Source organism: Ciconia boyciana, chromosome 15 (genome assembly GCF_034638445.1).
Source record: "Ciconia boyciana chromosome 15, ASM3463844v1, whole genome shotgun sequence".
Classification (NCBI taxonomy): Eukaryota; Metazoa; Chordata; class Aves; order Ciconiiformes; family Ciconiidae; genus Ciconia; species Ciconia boyciana.
The window spans coordinates 6,242,239-6,259,282 of NC_132948.1; the positions used below are offsets into that span (position 1 = coordinate 6,242,239).

Consider the following 17,044-nt stretch of genomic DNA (forward strand, 5'->3'; position numbering starts at 1 on the left):
GTGTATTCTGTTTTGAAGACTGCAGTGTCCATTTTATCTGGAATATGTTTATAAAGACAAGATTTCAAAATTCAGCAGCACTTGGGTAGTACAACTGCTAAAAAATATAATTCAGCTTCCTAGGCAGTGCAGCCTAGTCTGACAAAGATCTTTATCTAGGAGGTTATTCGTTAGCAATATCCTTATCAGCAACAGTACGTTGTATTGCTTACACAGGGAGCAAATGCTTTCCTAGCTTCACCGATTCCAATTCCAGTTCAAAGACACCAACTGCAAGTTAAGGACTGAAAATAATTTGTATTTGATTTGCAAAAATTCTCCTTGCAATAGGACTGAATTAGATCTATGCTACTGTCTGCTACTGCCTCCTAACACAAAAGCACAATAAGAGATGGAAATAGTGTTTGCAGAGCCTACTTAAAAGTGTTTGAGAATATTAGGATCTACACCATCAGTCCTGACCCACAACATCTCCAAATATTCTTGGTTTGGGTCCCCACAGGGCCACAATGACACACGTCAGTGGTGACATAAGCATTTCTAAAATCCTAGCCAGACCCAGAAATAGGGATCAGTGTTGTCCCCCCTCACACAGGTGGCACAGAACATCCTCAAGGGAAGGTGTGAACCTGCAGCTTGTGGATTACTTAAAAAGGATACATAAAAATTTATTAATAAAAGGAGGCCTGTTGTAGATAAGCTTAAGACTGACACACTGGAGCCCATACCCTCACTGGAAAAAATGTTAGGGAATCTGTAAATTAAAAAAAAAAGAAAAAGAGTTTTAAATCTCTACTCTAAGGTAACAAGTTAGAAAACACCAAGGCAGCAAGTGTTTGATAGCCTTTTGACCTATGCATGACAATGACACAGCAGGGAAAAAGGTGGAAGGAGGTAATGTTACGTGAAAATAAAATCATACTAAATATGAAGAGAATAGTCTGAGCAGAGCTGACCAAATGCACTGGGTCAGAAAACACACAATTCTATCACATAAGTCAAAAGCCCCATACAATCATACTTTAAAACAGTTTAAAGTTTAAGTTTAAAGCCCAGAAAAAATCTCAAAAAACATCCTTCACATATGTAAACATTATGCTTTCCAAACTAACTTTTCTCTAATCATAGGAGATGCTCCATAGCCTTCATCAGAGGGAAGTAACCCCTTCCAAAGTAGAAGAATTTTCCAAAGTCCATTCTTGCTCTAAACACAAGGCAGAACAACATTCGTCAAGCACAGCGCACGCTGCTTAGTTCACTTCAAGGGTACAACCACGCGAGTAACCTGAGAGGAGGAAGACTACAAAGCTGTAGACTCAACCACAATGGCTCCAGCTACTGCTTGCACATGTGTTTATCAATGACTTCAGACCACTAAATGTCATAGTGAAAAATATATTCACTAGAGAAACAGATCTGGAAACTGTAAGAACAATTAAACGGCAAGAACACAAAGTTTTCATTTGTTCCAGTACCTGAACATGGATGCTGACGGGACCAAGGTCTCTGCTACTAGCACAAAAATGATTCTTCCCCAACATAACTCTGGACAATGAAAGCTGCACCTTGAGACAATATGGGCACAATCACAACACTCCTCTACTGAACACCCTGTTAGTGCATGAGTTCATTTAAGGCTGTCCAACCCTTGAATGCTTGATACTATTTCAAACCACTTTCAAAAAGGGCAGGAAAGGAGCAAGGAAAAACACATTTTCTACACGCTGAAACCCATTCCTTCTCTCCTCTTTGGTATCGTGGGGTATCACCTGCCAGAAGCCCTAAAGAGCATTTGGGCCCTTTTAGCAACTTCCCCTTTGGTTTTGATGACTTCAGGCAAGATTGCTGAGCAGCAAGGAGGGACCAGCACACACCTGAACAAGGATGAGGAGACATCCGTCTCAGTTACGGAGCATTAACAGTGATGCTGCTATGACACACGACCCCACGCAGAGGAAGCAACCTCTATGAGAAGGGGCTCACTCATTTGCAAAAGAGGTGTCAGTGCAATCGGAGGTACTGCCACAAAACCACATTTTACACTCCCAAAGCCCTTTCCAGAGATGTGAGCTCAAGTAACCAAGTAGAATCATAGAATCATTAAGGATGGAAAAGACCTCTAAGATCACCTAGTCCAACCGTCAACCCAACAGTCCACGCCTACTAAACCATGTCCTGAAGTGCCACATCTACACGTTTTTTGAACTCCTCCAGGGACGGTGACTCCACCACCTCTCTGGGCAGCCTGTTCCAATGCTTGACAACCCTTTCAGTAAATAAATTTTTCCTAATATCCAATCTAAACCTCTCCTGACGCAACTTGAGACCATTTCCTCTCGTCCTATCACTAGTTACTTGGGAGAAGAGACTGACACCCCCCTCGCTACAACCTCCTTTCAGGTAGTAAATACTAGGGAAAAAAAATGCAGTGGCTTCAAGATGACATTGTACTTTGCAGCTGGGGAAGGGGAAGAGTGAACATGGGACACGCTAACTTTGCAGTTCATGGACGGCAACACTGCACAGTAGCTCACACTCTTTCATTTGTTGTAATGCAACAGTTTATCCACGGGAAAGCCTGCAAAGTAGAAGCAGCTGTTAAGTGCAGGGACATGTCAACAGCAGCCACCAGGCCTGTAAAACTGATGTTAAACTAGCAACAGTAAAGAAATTATAGAAGTTAAAAACCTTGCTTTACAAAGCCAAAGAATCAGTAAGTTTGGTTGGGTTTTTTTAATTTGACTTGCAGTTTCATCTTAGTATTGGATACTGATTGTTATTAACTTTGATGTTAAGCAGTGATAAGGAGCAAAATGATGCTCCCCTTTCTGTCTACTATGCTTTTTACTGAAATTTCTGTACTGGGTAACTTGGAATGGGAAGGGGCATACTTCAAAACTTCTCGAGGACCTTATTTCAAAGGAAGCTCTACTCACAGCCTTGAAGAGGAATAGCAGCTTTCAAATTACAACACACTTTCTGTTGACTAAGATATTCAAAAGTTAAGCTTCAGACTGTGATGACATTCCTGTTTGAGCCACAGCCTTGGTACTACTTACTGCTCACTCCTAAGTGACAAGTTTAGAGCTGGTTCTTTAGTCTTAATAAGTGGTTTTGCTGATATACTTTCTGTCTAGGTTGTGCAAATATCCCAAAATGTTTCCAGAAGTTACTGAATCTAAACTGAAAGTAGGATGTGAATTCTACATGAACGGTAAAGCCTCAAAAAAAGCCAAACACTCGGGGGAATCCCCCCCCCGGAAAAGGTTGCAGAGGTGGTTAAAAATCTCACGCATGTACCACAAACCGCTTGTATTTTGTTTCTTTCAGTTTCTGTAGCTCTTTTGGACTAGCAATAGTACCACATGTCAGAGGTGGGACAGAGGGAAATTTAGTAAAGCACCAACTTGGATCATTAGGACCAGCTTTCTACTACAGCTCTACCAAAGCTCTACCAAAACCAAGCAAAAACCACACTGTGATTGTTGGATAAGTCCTTCCCAGAGACAGAGGCATCGAGTATTTCCATACCGCATATATTTTCCTGTCTCACAAGGATATTGCAGGGTATGTAGGGAGCAGGAAAACTACCTTTGCTAACAATGATTTGGAGGAGGGAACTAAAGAAAAATGAAGTCACGATCACCTCCACCCATCCCTAGACGCAAGCACTGAAATGTCTCTCCAGCAGCCACACAGTTCAGACGACGACTTCACAGCAGCATCAGCAGAATGCACAGGAACACCGAATTCCTGAAGATACCACACAGCTGCTTCACTTTCTAAAGAGGTCTTCCCTTAAAATTAACTGGGAAAAAGTGATGCTTCGATGCCACAGGCAGACTTTTTTTTTTCTTCTGGAAGAAGCAGTATCAAGATCTTTCCCTACTTTTGTATGGTAGTAAAGTTCTGTTCACTGACATATTTTAGAAACTCTCCCTGCTACATTAGTAAGTCACAGGTCTCTACTTCCCTGCTGAATTTCCCTAGCAAGAGAAGCCTTGCTCTTTGAGCAAACTAGTTACATCAAACAGACAATCAAGCACTTTCCTCCTGTGGTTGCTTCCCGGCACTAGTTAGCTATGTAGGCAGTGACATAATTGATTTCACTTGCTGAACTAGAAAAGGCTGTACCAACAAAGAAGTGCATCTATAGCAGGAATGTCTAAACCCACACACGTTTTCCACTGTAGGCCCTGCATTAAAACAAATTATCGTCACTGAAAGCCAGAATTTTTTACAAAGTGAAACCATACAAATTAATACACAAAAAATCTGCTACTTTGAGAATGGAGTTCCAAATAAGCCTATGAGAAGAGAATTCTAGTTAGGAGATCATCATGTAACGCAAAGCAGACAGAACTTCCCAACAAAAACTAAGCACAGTGGAGCAGGACATAGAAATCTGCCTGAACTATCGGCATCCACAAGAAAAATTTCTAGGAAAAAACCCCATAGCTTTGCTGTCCAGGCTGGCCACGACAAGGTTTCTCTGGGACGGAACATCAGCGATAAGGTAGTCCACGCAAGATCCACAACAGACAGCTGAGAGGATAAAGCAGAAGGGAAACATGGCAGAGAAAGGAGGAAAAGAGAAGTGTACCGCAAAGGCTAGTCTGAGGAAACACTGTCAGAGGACGTACACGCTTCCTCCTGTGGCACGATCAAGGCAAAGATTCAAACCACAACCAGGCCTTTCTAAGACACAAAACCTAGCGAATTTAAAATGGCAAAACCCGCACATCTCTGTTTTTGGAAGGAGATACAGTGCCAGCTCTGCGACAGCCCAGCTCCTGGGCTGCAGGCGCCCTAGAAGGCCCGGAGTCGGAGACGGTGTGTCTGGGAAGCTGCTGAGGCAAAGACAGCGAGACGAGGTTAAAAACTTATCCGATAGCTGACCCACCAGGTGTCTTTTTTAAGATTCCTGCCCGAGTTTGGTCACAGTTTCATGCAAGTCAAACCACCCGAGTGGAACAATTCGTTTTAATAAATTGGCAAATTCCAACTAAAACTTTTTTCCGTCGTTTCTGATCAGCTCCCACCGAGAGCCTAACCTCAAGTTTTCAGTTCCTCGTTAACCACAAACCATGGCTATAACCTGCTCTTCCTCTCAGGTGTCTGAGAGACACTGCTGTGTCTCCCTGAGGGGGCCCACGACAGCTCCGACCGAAGCGGAGCTCGGGTGCGATCCACTGCGGGCACACCTGAGCTCCCGCAGACAGCGGGAGAAGCCTTCACGATAACTGCGTTTTGCTCAAATTCTATTTCACTGCATCTGCCTCTTCTACGACGCAAGTGCCTGTTGTGAGGCTCAAACAAGGCGCTCAGATGCAGTAACTGGACTACCCCCAAGCTGCAGAAACTAGAAAGGAAATCAAGTGGTTCCTCCCGCAAGTATTTAAGCAGTATTTTTGTAACATAAAACCACTCTGATGACTGCAAATCCAAAAGGGACCCAAGAGTAAACAGAGGGAAAGAAATTTTGTTGTGTGAGGAGGAACTTCTGCTCCAGTTAAAAGAATACATACTGGAGTGATCTGAAGCTGCCTATAAATATTTGAGAACATCAAAGCCGGTCCTGTTAAATTAAAAATGCTGTCACACAGATAGGAACTAGCCTCTAGCACTGCCAGCTTCAACATGTGAGCCTCTGATCTGAGAGGCAGAGGCTCAGCTCTTCAAGAAATTTTATTCACCATAAGAAGGAAAAAAAAAAAGCGAACCAGCAGTTGAGTTTAATAAGGATATTAAATACCTTATGAGTGAGCTAATTAGAGCTTAACTCTTTCAGGACACTTCAGCCCTTTTACTGACAAGGACAGTAGTTTCTTCCCGTACTACTTCCACAGCTGGGATGTCTCCAGGCTCCAGGAACGTTCCTATCCATGCCCCTGAAACAAACACTTACGCGGTCTTCAGAAACCGAGGAGATTTTGCTGGTTTCATCTTGGTGTAACTTTAATTTAATCATACTGCATACATCACACATACACACATGTGCGCATACATTTTGGCTGACTATTTCACATCAGGGACCTATGTTTAATACTGAAGCTGTCCCGAGAGATTTCAAATCTTCTTCATCTTCCCATGGTTGCCTGAAGATAAGTAGATGGGTAGACAAAAGGAGACCAGATCACTTTGTTTAATTTCTGTTATTTGAGGAGATTCAGCTCCTAGTGGCAACTGAATATAAACAAGATACGCATGGCTGAGAAATTTATCCCAATCTGCAACTGCAACCCTGTTATTTCACTACAGAAAACTCTCTGTAAATTCCCAGTATCAAAACCTACAAAGATTATCACTGAACGTTATAAATGCGGTGGGGGAGGAGGAACTCTGGCAGCGCAGCTTTCTCAAGTAAAATAGCGAAAAACCCAAATAAGATCACACCTTGGGAGTTCTTTTGCATTAACCACTCCACAATGCCTCTTCCTCAGACACAGTTTTGGGATGCAAAAGATAATATCTTTTAAACAGGCAAAACACTGCCAGCTAGCAGACTGGGGATACCTTGCCTCTCAGCAAAAAGAGGTCTCCAGCCCTTGGCTCCCATTAAACACTGAACTCAGTAGCATCTCCTGGCTCTGTTTCACGGGCTCATTTCTCGCTCCCAGCCCTGCTACACATCATTCAGGACATCTGCCAGCTTGGCATCCAGACCATAAAGTGTTCATCTCCCCTTTATCCTCACAGCATGCAAGAAAGTATCTGCTCTAAAGGGCTTCTAAATAAATACAAAACAGGTATGAGAAAGTATGCTGGACCCCTGTAAAATACAACACTGCAATGGGAACCAATGCATTTCCCTGTTATAGCATACCTTTAGAGACTGCCTGAGGAGAAGTCCCAATCCACCTAAGAAAAGGGCAGCAACTGCTACACGGCATATCCAAACCTCTATCCTCATCTCCAAAGCCAGCGAGGACAGGTAAAACTTCAGTGCAGTGGGAACAGACAGCACTAGTGTGCACAACTGGCATGCTATATATATAATATTGATGTTTCATCTAGGAGATGCGGATATTATTGTTGTTGTTGTTGTTATTAAGGTAAAACCTATCAAGGCTCAATTGTGAGTGCCACCTTTTAGCCAGGCCCAAACAAGAAGTAAAGTCTATAAATCTTCAAGGGCAGTCTCTGCAGGGGAAAAAAAAAATAAAAAAAATCACAGCCTTTAAAAGAGGTTCTTCTCCATGAACTACAGAGTTTCAGAACTGATCCACCAGTGTATAAAAATGAACGGAATACCTTCTATAATTCCAAGTCAGTCCTCCAAATCCACTTTTCTTAATCTGTCACCAAAGTGGACTGTTTAAGGCTGGAAACTTTCATTTCCAAAGATGAACTCAATGGAAAGTTTGGTTAGAGCCTCTTCTGCTTGGGGGGGTGGGGAATGGATGAAGGGAGAAATAGAGGAGAAGGATTTTTCCCACCCACACTTAATACACTTTTTATTGTATTTTTCTTAAAGCAGGCAAGCATCAAAAGCCTCAAAGTAGGAAAACAGATCTCGGCACAAACTAGGGTCTTTCCTGAATTAAAAGCAATTTTTCAAACACTACAGTCAGAAGGCATTTGAAAGTTGCTTACCAAGCACATGCAATAAATTCACAGTAGGAGGCACGTATTTGCAACATGCATGCCTGTACAGCTAATTAAACAGTTGTCCTCAATCCATGACTGCAGACTCTAAAATATGCCCCTTAGTTCTTTGTCAGGCCAGTCACCTCCTCGCTGATTCTTCACTTTGCTTTACTACTGAAAATTATGCAAAATAATAAAACAGCTTAAGCTCAAGAAAACCAACAGAAAGCTTAAGCTGGCCAGCAGCTTTAGAAAACAACTAAAATCCTTACATTAATGCATCGAGTAGCATGGGTCTGGGAAGCCTGGAGAGTCTGCATATATTAAGCTACATATTTAAGGGTGTACTTGTGTCTGGAACATAACAGGCACCTAATCAACCTTTGTAAACTGGCTTTTCATCTTAAAGCCAAGTGCAACAACAAAAGTCTTTTAAAGCAGCATGAAAAGGAAATTAAAAAAAATGAATGAAAGCAATTCATCACTGTGAAGAGGACACCCTAAGCCACCAGAACCCTATTTTCCTGAGCACTACTACTCAATCCTAACATAAGCATAGCTCCACCAATGGGATAAGTGCGGTGAAGTGCAATTTTTGGCAGTCTCTACTGGGTATCCGCAAGATCACACTCCTCTGGTCACCTCTGGTTCAAGCGTCAAGCAGTCAAGAAAAATGCAGAAAAAAAATTTTTTTTTAGATGAATCTTCTGTTGCTGTTGTAACAATTTCAAAACATGTCTTTGTTTAAAAACAATCTCTTTTTCCTGTGCCAATCTCCTTTAATGTGAAGGGCTCTCCCTTCAAGCCAGGAAACATGAGAAATAAGGCCAAGCATTCAACTTGCATTCATTCTGTCTTCATATGTAGGCACCACAAGCTCTGGTCTGACCACATTTGAATACTGAAGTGCAGATGCCCAAAAGAAGAGATAGTATGTACAAGTTAATGTTTAACACTTCCTAAATTGAGCACTTCTAACGTACTAACTGTATTAATGCAAATACATGTACCACTTACGTAACTGGGTAGAACATACAGCAGACTACTGCCTCCAGATCGTACCTTTCCTTAACCACTAAGATGCTGGCCTCTTGAAAGCATTCACACTTTGAAAAACTATGTTTATGAAAGTTATTTTGGTCCAGAAGGGCCTCACTTTGAAATTCCAAAACAAGGACTAGAAGACTGTAATAAAAAAAGGGAGCATTTTTAAATACACGCTCCACCACAAGATGGTATAAACTGGAAGAAAATTACTAGGTATGCTAATCAATGGTTTTATACAACTACTCAAGACTTTCCTATAAGATCTGCTTGCAGCAAAGCTGCCTGCGTTTCTTTCTCACCAAGTTATGCCACACCAAATCATGACCTCTACATGCTTTACCTGGAGTCACTTCCGAAGCCCTTCACTAGGCAAAGCAATTAAAATGAAGTTACCCTGTCCCACAATCACGTCCACCCGTGGAGTGCCCAGGGAGAGCAAGTGCCAATTCTATCCGTGGGGCATGGCTGGCCACAAGTGCTGGTAACACTATGAAGCAGGCTGTAATTATACCTAAACCATTATAGTCACATAGATCCAGTCTCAACATAAATATATATAAATGAAAAAAGTTCTCCAAATGGCTCCATGTTTAACAATTTTTGAGCGCCACTCCTCTCTGGGATTTTCTCCTAGTTTCACCTCCCGAAGAAGCAATAGGAGTACATGGAAAAGGAAGTGGTCAGCATCCTGCCAGCAAGGGCAAGGTTTTCAGCAGTACAGACCTTAAACGTCTGTGCGGAGGTTTAACTAAACTTATGGACTATGTGGAAAAGTTACCTGAACTCCCACAAATTATTTTTTCGCTGCTTGATTCCCCACCTCTATCTGGAAGTGAACAGAAATTGCACTGGTTGGCCCAAGTACAAGACCCAGTGCTGTAAGCTTTCTGCTTCTACTTACTTTCTTAACCTACTTTATTCTTATTCCTCTAAATAGGCCACATTAGCGCTTTTTGCCCTTTCCATTGTACTTTCTCCTCCATACTTAGATATCTTTTACCTCATTTTCTCTTACTGTGCCTTCCACCTTCTCTGTAAGGGACTCGGTCTTGCATGCTGACGAGGCTCTGGTAGAAGGATTCTGGTATTGCTGCAACTCTGTGCAAATACCACAGGCACCGGAGCTTCCTCCAAAACCAGTAACTCATCACTGAATTTGGTACTTGATCTTTTGAACAGCCCTCTCCCCTGTAGTAATACCTAGAAACATTTATTTATTATCGCCTTAGACTAATTTAGAAACAGTTTGCACAGTTGCCCTTAATTCTCCATTAATACAGAATCACAGAATCGTATAGGTTGGAAAAGACCTTTAAGATCATTGAGTCCAACCGTAAACCTAACACTACCAAGTCCACCACTACACCACGTCCCTAAGCACCTCATCCAAACGTCTTTTAAATACTTCCAGGGATGAGTGATTCCATGATGATTATAATGTATTGTAGTAGTCTAAAGCTTGAAAGTCCTAAGTTTTCAACTAGGTAAATATGATTTCCTAGCCCTTAAAATTCCATTATAATTTTGGGCTTATGTTAACTATTTTCATAAGGTGTTTCTTTTTCCAGAAGATGTGACAGAAGACATGAAACTGTTCAACAGAGGAAGAGAGAAGGATGTTCTCGCAGAAGGTTTAAGCAGCCAAGTGCCCCTTTTCACCACGGTCTCTGACCCCCTCGTCTCAAATTCTCTTACAGTGTTATAGTGTACCTGAACAGGATGGCACAAGTACAGGATTCTCAAAGCAGAGCACTACAGCAGCAAGCAGACATCACACAACAGCCGCTAGCTAGCACAGAAGGAGTTACCAAGTCCTTTCACCACCATTCTAAGAGACATCTTGGATACTGCAATATTGAAGATTTAATAAAAAATAAGGATCCTTATTTACGATACTGCATTCAGAAGCCAATGGGAACAGGCAACTTCTTGTGAACTAAAGCAGCAATGATGTGACTGGGCTGGAGCTCACAGTGTGAAGGCAGTGCCCAGTGTCAAGACAAAACAGCACAGGAGGATGAACGACCTATGCAAAACACTTCAACTCTTCCCGTGTACTACCCCACACCACAGTACACGATGGACTAAAGCATGACTGAAACTTAAAAAAAAAGGAAGGGAGGAACAGAGGGAGGGATGGAAACTAGGGAACAGCTATATTAATCTAATCTGAGATCAAGCCTAGGACAATATCTCTGCTGCAAGCAAGCCGCTTGTGCATTACACACTCTACAAAGGCTGTCCAGGTACAATAACTCTGCAAGTCTTTACCTTAACGATCTCTTATTTTAAATGTAAATTATGCTTCGTTATCATCTTGGCCTTCTCCTGTAGAGGACCCAGACCTGTAGTCACCTGTTGCACTCCCATGAAAAATGCCTTCCTTTCACAGCACGAAAAACTCAACTGGTAGCGACAAGAGTAGGGGACCCCAGCCCTGAAAGAAGCCAGGCAACTCTGGGCATGGGCAGTCTTCATTCTTCCGCTAGAAACTACTGAAGAATAAGCACCGACCAAGCTCAGATCAGGCACAGCACAGCACACCGCAGAAACTAGAGAAGAGGAGCCTGCTGCCCACAGGATTAAACCTGCATTTTTTGTCTTTTTTTCACCTATCAACTCTCTCCCATAACAGAAAGGATTGATGAACCCTGCCAACTCACGGAACAAATTGAAACCTCCAGTTCAGGTTTCAAAACCTGCACATATGCTTTAAAGAACTGAGATTTTGGAAAATGCACAACGAAAACTTGTAAAATATTTTGCTATTCCATGCATATATCAAGGCTGGAGTATATGAGAGTCTTGTTCCTACCAGCTGGATAGCCAAGTCTTAATAGAATGATAACCAGAAAACAAAAGAACTGAAGCTTAGATTAGACAAGGTTTCTGATCCACAAAGCAGCAAAGCAACAAGTACAGAAATTACTCACTGCTCTGACTACATAACAACGGACACACACCTGATGCTGTTATAACCAAAAAGGAACTGTCAGTGACTTGCCTTTATTAAAATAAATACATACATTTTAAAAAATAATGTAAAACAGGAACTAAGCACTGTGAAAGCTCAGAATTTACTTTTTTTTTTTTAAGACAGCAGCAATTAAGTCTCTTCCATTCATGATTCAGCCTTGTTATCTGTTTAACACAAACTCCTTAACTTTCAGCAGGCCTTCAGAATGGTGATGGGACTCACGGTGCTGTCTGACACAAGTTCAGATGAGAGGCTCAAGCAGGACAGAGCTTAGATTCAACAGCTGAAGATGGACATTTCAAAGACGACTATTCTCACTTGCCTCGCAACATTTGCCAATTGTGAGCATCTGTTCATAACATCAAAGACTGAAGATCAGAGAGGACAAAACCTATAACCTAGTCCCACTTCTCATACAAGACAGAACAGATACCTTCCAGGTCTCCTGTCTTTGTACCAAAACAGAGAAACATTGTAAATGCTGAATAGCCCTTCTCCTCATCCCATTCTCAGCATCCACAGGGTGTCAGCTTTTGTTTTCCATCAGAATGAAAGTGCCATGTTCCAATGACAGCTCAACTCCAAGATACTTCACTCCAAGGACACGATGACAAAGCAAACCCGAGGCCCCAAAAACTGGTACTAGGAACTCAGTCTTACCAGAGAAACCTATTATCCCTGATGTCCTCAGGATCATTACTGTAAGCCACAGCCTTACAGTTAAGGCATGGAAACTAACACAAACCCAATCACAGGTGTCTTCATATTCTAAGAGGATAACTAGCAAAGAAAACATCCAACAAGACAGTGACTCAAAGCCACAAATAATTCCACTTCCTCAATTTGAATGGCCTTCGGGCACTCAACTCAAGCAAGAAGAAACTTAACCTGCCTGTTCACAAAACAACAACAAAAAACCCCCGAAAATACACATTTTTGTTTTCCATTCTCAAAGGACACAAACATTCCCTTGACTCAGCCTCCTCTGATCATTGCAAGACATCTATATCTCTGCACAGTTGCTTCAAGTCACTGCTTTCAACGCTGTTAAAAACTCTGCCAATGCTTCAGAGCGCAAAGCCTCCCTGACAGAAGTTTACCGTCTTTAGCAACTTTTGCATTTTGAGAAAACAGAGGAAAGGCTCAAAGCTATTCAAGTAAATAAGGGGTGGGAGGGAGACAGGAGGAAGGGACACACAGGCACACAGTCTGCACTCCAGTTCTAAGCCTCCCCATCTTCTGCAAGAGAAAGAAGACGGGCAATAGCATTGCTACGAGGAACTGCCGTGCAAGAAGTTGGGAAGTGTCCCGCTTCTGTTTTCTTCCTGGAGCTTAAAGCACTGAGTTATGCTTGTTCTCCCCAAACTGTTACCTTCCGAGCACAAAAAAAAAAAAAAAAAAGCAACTGGAGATTGTTAATGTAATCTACACATCACTCCAGTTCAATGGCTATCTAAAGTTCATTATTCCCCTGCTGAGGCTTCCAAGCAGGAACAAACCAACCAAAACCCAAACTTTTATTGCACAAGAAGAACCAGGCATAATATTCCTAAATCTCTCCTTCATGCTGCTTCTCTTCAAAATTGTATACATTGGTAACCCATCTATACTACTGTATTCAGCAGTGTGTCTGAGGCAGGAGTAGCACAAAGAAAGACTAAGAGAGAGAATTAACAATGATGAATGGGTATCATTTAAAGTTTTTGGCATGTCAGAGTTTTTAATGCTATCTAAAACAAATGTTAAATTCAATCCTCCTTTCCCAGCACCTCACCTGAGCAGCACCGTCACCACCACAACTTTATAAGAAACACAGCATTTGATGCTCCACACCTTAGCTATCAAGCACAATAAGCAACTGGAACAGAATCTTGCCAAGTGCAAGTAGAACTAAGATACATAATCCCCCTCTGAGCAAAAAAGCCACCACTAGTCACATCAGTGATGCTGACTGTCCTAGCCCTGTAGGCCTGTGGCCATGTAGCATCTAGTTTGACACAGAACTGCATCTGAGCTTTTGGTCTGAATGCTACAAGAAGTTTCAACCATAAGGAGTTCACCAGTCATAATTTGTTTTAAAGCAAAATACCATTTTAGAGGTTTCAACAAAGTCCTGTTTTCACAATTACTCTCTAGTCAGACGTTTTCAATTTCCAATCTCAACCATACTAACGGCCAGGATATTGCCCCAAGAAACACATAATATTCCAGTATGCCAGACACCACTGAGATGGTTAGACCTTCGAGCAGTTTAAGGACCAGCTGACACAGCAACCTAAGGATGAGTTTGCTGAATACAAACTGGCCACATGAAAGAAGACATATGAACATTTCATCTCTCTGAAGAGTCACTCTGGTAGACACTTGACCCTAATAAGACTTGTTCACAATAACATGAGAAACAATATTACAGCATACCACTACTGGATAGGAATCTGGCCAATAACCGGTTTAGGAGTGAATGCATCACCTATCAAAAGCTGAAAGTGCATTGTTTCTTAAGGTGTTTTTTTTTTTCCTTCAGACTTTCAAGACCAATGAGTAATTGGTGCTATTAACATAAACAAAAGTAAGTCTTTGTGTAGTCCCAAAACCACAGTTCCTTTGATCCATTCTTTAATGTGTGCCTGGAATTCTAATTCTAAGAAATTGTAATTCTAAGAATTTCTTATATTTCATTTTAAAGAAAAATGCATCCTAATCTTGAAAGAACTGTGTGCACTAACAAAGTGGTTGGGGCCCAGAAGAGCTTGCCTCACTGACTGATGTACCACTAGCTACTGTTGAACAGGTTCTTAGTGGCATTAGCTTCACGATCCTTTTCTAAATCTCACAGTGAGCTTCAAACGATGATCCAGAACAGCAGATTCATATAGTTCCATAAATACACAGCCTAGCTGAACAAGGGAGGCAAGACAATGCTGTGAAAATCTTTGTAAATTTTGGCTCTGAAAAACTCACTCTCAGGAGGAGATGAAGGAAGCACGACACTGACAAGAGATGCTATATGTAATCTAAGATCGCAACAGTGAAAATATGACTGATAGCATTCAGTCTAGCTGCTCTGGAGCAATGTCTGCCATATTCTCTTCTCTGAAAAAACCCAGCTCTCACGGTGGCTCGGGAAAAAAACCCAGCCTGTTCATGATGTATGTTGGCTAGTATATGTACAGATGAATAAGCAAAACAGGTTTGGAGTGATAAACGACTGCACAAGATTTGCCACATAATTTGGCTTTCACTGTAGTCTTTCCTATTTGGGGGCTGTCTATCCAGGCATTAAGAGGAAGCAGACAGTTGATGTTACACATAGTAAGGCCTACAAAAGTCCATTTAATCCATTAGTTTCAAGTTAAGCAAATCTGAGTCTTAACAAAACAGTATGGTTTTTCTCCACTTTCACTTACAATCTCAAGGAAAGTATGACCTCAAGTAAACGGCCTCTATTCTGTTCTTAACACCAACACCTGACACAAAAAGAAACTTTAGTCTCTTGTTATCCCCGAAGACCCAGTGTGAAGTCTTACACGCATCGTCTGGTAAGGCACCAAAAGGTTAGAAAACGTCAGTGCCTGTTTCAGCCTCTACCAGCACCACCTTTTTTTAAAAATGTCAGAAATATAAATCAGCTGCTCCATCCCTCTTTTCTCTTGAAGAATCAATAAAAACCCTTACATCAGCAGCTTGTCCTCACAAGTCGTCTCCCTGCGAGAGAACTTTTATAAGAAATCTTCCCAGCCGAAACTGTTTTGAAGCAACAAGCACTCAAAGGCAGTACTCTTTACTTTGAAAGAAGAAGGAAAAAAAAAAAGGTCATTTTGATAGTAATGTATTTGTGCTTGTAGAGCTTTACCGGTTGTTTTTAGAGCTTTTTTAAAATTTCATATATATTTATGTATGCAGGTATGTGTACAGATACGGAACTCAAGCAAACAAACTCCGCAGCTGTTAATGAGGAATAAGGATTGCTATTGGCAATTGCTTAACAGTCAAACTTATTAAAACACCATTTAAGTCATTTTTCTTTACTTAGCCAAAGGGGAAAAAAAACAAAGTCAACAATTACAAGCGACTGCACAGGCATTAGATAAGCACTTCGAGAGTTTCAAGCAGAGTAAAGAATCGCTGCGTTCCGATAAACGCAAAAACTGCTTCTCCGGTGAGAAAGCCCGGAGCAGCGTTGGAAGAGATTCTGCGCGGTGACAGAAGCACCGACCCCGAGCTCCAGGCGCAGGGGTAGCAGGTACGCGGCACGCCGCAGCCCACGCGAAACCAGAGGTCCCGCAGGACGCAGGGACGACCGGCGAGGGCCAGCAGCAGCCCACGCGCGCACCGCGGCCAATTACCGCCGCGGTGCTCCCACGCCGCGCTCCCGCCGCCGTCCCGGGCCGCGGGGCGGACCGCAGGCCACCACGGCAGCGCAGCGCTGCGCGGCGCAGCGCCGCGCGCCTCCGCGCGCCGCCCAGCAGCGCCGGGACTGCGAGGGGCCGCCCCCGCGCAGCGCTCCGCGCCGCGGCCCCGCCCCCGCGGAGCGCGCGGCGGCAGGGTCCCCGCCCCCGCCGCCGCCGCCGCCGCCCCGCCGCGCAGGCAGCGCGCGGGCACCGCGCCGCCCCGCGCCCGCCGGAGGTGCGAGGGCGCCCGCGGAGCGCAGCCCGCCCGGCCGCGCCCCGCGGCTCCCCGCGCCGCTCGGCGGCTCGGCCCGCTCCCGCCGCGGAGGGCGGCCGCGCCGCGCGCCCGGCTGTCAAACGCGGCGCCGCCGCCCGCGCTCCGCGGGGCTCCGCGCCGGCAAGGTGAGGCCGGGGCTCGGCGGCCGCGCCGCCTGCGCGGGGCGCGTCGCGGCCTTTGTGCGCGGGCGCGCATCTGTCACCGCGGCCGCGGCGCCCCGCGCCCCCAGGCCGCGCGGCGCACGTGGGGCGGCGGGCCCGGCCCGGCGCGGGCTTTGTGCCGCCAGGTGACGGGCGGCCGGGCCCGCGGAGCCATCTTGGGGCAGGCGGCGCCCCCCGGCCGGCGCTCACCTGCACGATCTCGCCCTCGGCGCTCAGCGTGGCCCCCGCGCGGGAGAAGCGGCCCTGCAGCCCCGTGGTGTAGGTGGTGTAGTCGCCGCTGGGGCTGGACTCGAAGAGCACCACCTCCACGAACGCCGTCTCCTTGCCCAGCGCCGCGCCCGGCGCCGCGGCCAGCAGCAGCCCGAGCAGCAGCGGCGGCGGCACGGCCAGCCCCGCGCCGGCCCCGCAGCCCCTCATCGCGCGGCGGGGGGGAGCGGCGCCCCGCCGCCGCGCATCGCTCCCGAGCGGCTCCAGCTCCGGGGCCGGGCTCCCGGGCGGGTCAGCGCCCCATGGCAGCAGCCCTCCCGCCGCGCTGCGCCCCGCTCCTCGCCGCCGCCGCCTGCCCCGCGCTCCCCGTCCCTCGCCCCGGCTCCTCTCCGCCCTG

The 17,044-nt window shown here is 44.7% G+C and overlaps 1 protein-coding gene across 1 annotated transcript in view; it reads right to left on the reverse strand.

The window, feature by feature from the left end:
- ZNRF3 (zinc and ring finger 3) overlaps positions 1-17,044 on the reverse strand; it is a 99,597-nt gene extending 82,553 nt beyond the window's left edge. The window contains exon 1 of the mRNA XM_072879799.1: positions 16,630-17,044. Within this exon, the coding sequence (XP_072735900.1) occupies positions 16,630-16,857 (228 nt within the window). The 5' untranslated portion in view covers positions 16,858-17,044. The remainder of the gene's footprint in view (positions 1-16,629) is intronic.